The following is a 3,461-nucleotide window of genomic DNA, read 5'->3' on the forward strand; positions in this document are numbered from 1 at the left end:
ATCTATACTTATGGGGGGGCGGGGGAAGGTGTCCTGAATGTATGGAAAGTTAGAACATGTTTCTGGGATGGAAGACAAGGGTCAATTCTTCCAAAAACAGCCCCCCCACCCCACTCCCGGGCTGCGGGCGCGGGGCCGCGCCTCCTCACGGCGGCCACCGCAGTGCGTGGTGGTTAGAGAATGCGGCAGATTCGAGAACGCGCCTGAACGCGGCGGCGTGCTCGAGAACGCGCCTCGACGACGACGGCTGCGGCGGCCCGTGGGGAGCCAGTCGTTGCGGGGCGCGCTCTCGAGCGGCGGCCCGGGGCGTCCCGTCGGTGCCGGCACTGGGAAGAGGCGGTGGCGCTGCCCGCGGTGGCGGGAGTTCGCGGCGGCGATGGAGCGCGTTTGAGCCAGGACCGGGGGTCCGAGGCGCACTCTCTGCCGACGGAAATGAGCCGCAGGGCTGCACCTACGCCTACTGGAGCCTCGCCTTCTTCACCGCCCAAGAAGGTGCCTGCCCTGGCTGGCACAACCGCAACCAATAATGAGTTGATGAGTCTTTTTGAGTGTGAGGAATGCTTTGACGTTGTGTTACCACCCATTCTTCAGTGTCAGGGTGGCCATCTTGTTTGTGGCAGTTGTCGCCCAAAGCTCACACGTTGTCCAATCTGCCTGAGCCAGTTGGGATCCTTTCGCAACTTGGCTCTGGAGAAAGTGGGCGATTCCTTGCTATTCCCTTGTAAATATGCCTCTTCTGGATGTGAGGAAACTCTGAGACACACTGCAAAAGCAGACCACGAAGACCTCTGTAAGTATAGGCCTTATCCGTGCCCGTGCCCTGGTACTTCCTGTAAATGGCAAGGCTCTCTGGATACTGTAACGCCCCATCTGATGCATCACCATGAGACCATTATAACCCTAGAGGGAGAAGAAGTCGTTTTCCTTGCTACACAAATTAATCTTCCCGGTGCTGTTGACTGGGTGATGCTGCAGTCCTGTTTTGGTTTTCACTTCTTGTTGGTCTTGGAGAAAGAGGAAAACTACGACGGTCACCAGCAGTTCTTTGCAATCGCACAGCTGATAGGAACACGCAAGCAAGCTGAAAATTTTGCTTATAGATTTGAACTAAATGGTGATAGGCGGCAATTGGCTTGGGAAGCGACTCCGAGATCTATTGATGAGAAAATTGCAACAGCCATTGGGAAGAGCGACTGCCTAGTCTTTAACACCAGCACTGCACAGCTTTTTGCAGAAAATGACAATTTAGGCATCAATGTAACTATTTTCATGTGTTGAAATGGCAATCAAACATTTTCTGGACAGCGTTTAAAACCACTGCATTCAGTTTCACATAGAATAAAGTCACCCATCTGCCTGCGGACCTGAAACTTTGGTGGGTGGAAGCTAGACACATGAAGATGAATAAAAGGAAAGGCTGTTAAACACAGGAAACAGTTGAATGTAGTAACACTAACATATTTAAAAATAAGTCAACAGTAAACCAATGAAATAAATAAATATATATATGTATATGTGTATATATATATATATATACACACCCAAGATGGGCATCTTTTGTGGGTTTTTTTTGAACATTTTATTTTTTGAGACACACACACACACACACACACACACACACACAGTGTGAGTGGGGGGAGGGGCAGAGAGGGAGAGAGGAAGACACAGAATCCAAGCAGATTCCAGACACAGAATCTGGAGCTGTCAGCACAGAGCCCAAGAGCTCCAACTGTGAGGTCATGACCGGTTATGACCTAAGCCAAAATCAGACACTTAACTGACTGAGCCACCCAGGCGCCCCAAGATAGGCATCTTTTGTATTAAGAAAGGAAGCATTGTAAAATCATTCTGAATTTGTGTTGTAGACTGAGCGTACTGTTGAAAAATACCAGGTTTTTGTTTTGTGTGTGTGCCCCCAAACTTTGTGTGCATGTGCGCGTGCACACGTGCATGCGTGGGGGGGGGGGGGAGGAAGAGACCAAGTGAGAGAGAGAAAGAGAGAGAGCACTTTATTATAAGGAATTGGCTCATACAATTATGGAGACTAAGTCCTAAGATTCGCAGGATGAGTCAACAAGCTGGAGAAGGTGGAGACCCAGGAAAGCTAATGTATAGTTCTAGTCTGAGTCTGAAGACCTGAGATCCAGGAGAGCTGATGAGGTAAGTTCCACTACAAAAGCCAGTAGGCTCATAACCCAAGAAGAGCCAATGTTTTAGCCTGAATTTGAGGCCAGAAAAGACTGTTGTTACTTCACTGTACCTTCTTTTCCTTAACCCATACTATTGTAGATAGTCCTTTATGGAACCATTCTTCAGTTATCCTATTTGAGTGTATCATCTGTTTCCTGCTCAGTCCCTGACTGATATTCTTATCTTAAAATATTAGTAACTATACTTAAAATTCCTAACGCATAATAAATTTTGTGAGCTTACTGGTAAAGAGCCTTTTCTTTTCTTTTTTTTTTTAATGTTTATTTATTTTTGAGAGAGAGCATAAACAGAGGAGGTGCCGAGAGAGGGGGGACAGAGGATCTGAACCAGGCTCTGTGCTGACAGCAGACAGCCTGACACAGGGCTCGAACTCACGAACTGTGAGATCATGACCCGAGCCGAAGTCAAATGCTGAACCTGAGCCACCCAGGTGCCCCAAGAGCCTTTTCAAACACAATGCAATCATAGGCCGGCTGAGTGATTCAGAAGGCCTTTGATGCAGTCTCTCTCTCCCCCTGGCCTTCCAGTCTGAATTTCCAAGGGCAGAGGGATCAGAGGAAACCTCAAATGCTAACACCTCAACAGCACTTATTGTCCATGATATCCGGCCTGGGATCTTTGAACTATGGTTTGGCCCCATATCTCCTCCAGGACACAGCTGGCCACAGACAGGCAGTTCAACACAACATTTAAAATTCAAAATGTGAAACATAGAATAATGAAGCCATCTGGTCCGTATTATGTTGTCCAACAATTATAAGTAATGTGAGCTATAAATACAACAAGCAAAAGGAAGCAAACAAGAGACCATTAATCAATACAGACAATTTGAACAAGATATGATGACTGAAACTTCTTTTTCCGGAGCATCTTTACAAATGGTGGACTAAAGCAGGTCTAGATTGAAAAATATTACTTGCCAAAGCCCTTCAGTCATAAAACTTCTCTGAAGTAATAAAAATCTGCACGGGAATTTCACAGAGAGGACCCTGATGTTGCTATTTAGTAACTCACAGAGTTATTTATGAAAGGCAATGGGACCAATCTTGGCTCAAAATCCAGAATAACTCCATGAGAGTTACATCATAAGGACACCTTAGTGGAGAGGACTCTAAGAAACTCTTAACACTCATCAGCAGCCCCACTTATAAAACCTGGAGGAGCTTGAGTAGGAATGTAGACAACCAGAATGGTTTGGCTCTGGATCTATATAGCCAACAGTCTTGTCATTTCTCTGACTATCCCATAAT

At 46.6% G+C, this 3,461-nt stretch overlaps 1 protein-coding gene across 1 annotated transcript; it reads left to right on the plus strand.

Annotated features, from left to right (window-relative positions):
- The first annotated feature begins 257 nt into the window (after positions 1-257).
- Positions 258-1,478, plus strand: LOC102966971 (E3 ubiquitin-protein ligase SIAH1-like). The gene has a single exon (XM_007092265.3). The coding sequence runs from the start codon at positions 433-435 to the stop codon at positions 1,276-1,278; it is 846 nt and encodes a 281-aa protein (XP_007092327.2). The 5' UTR covers positions 258-432; the 3' UTR covers positions 1,279-1,478.
- Positions 1,479-3,461: the final 1,983 nt, after the last annotated feature.

Source organism: Panthera tigris, chromosome X (genome assembly GCF_018350195.1).
Source record: "Panthera tigris isolate Pti1 chromosome X, P.tigris_Pti1_mat1.1, whole genome shotgun sequence".
Classification (NCBI taxonomy): domain Eukaryota; kingdom Metazoa; phylum Chordata; class Mammalia; order Carnivora; family Felidae; genus Panthera; species Panthera tigris.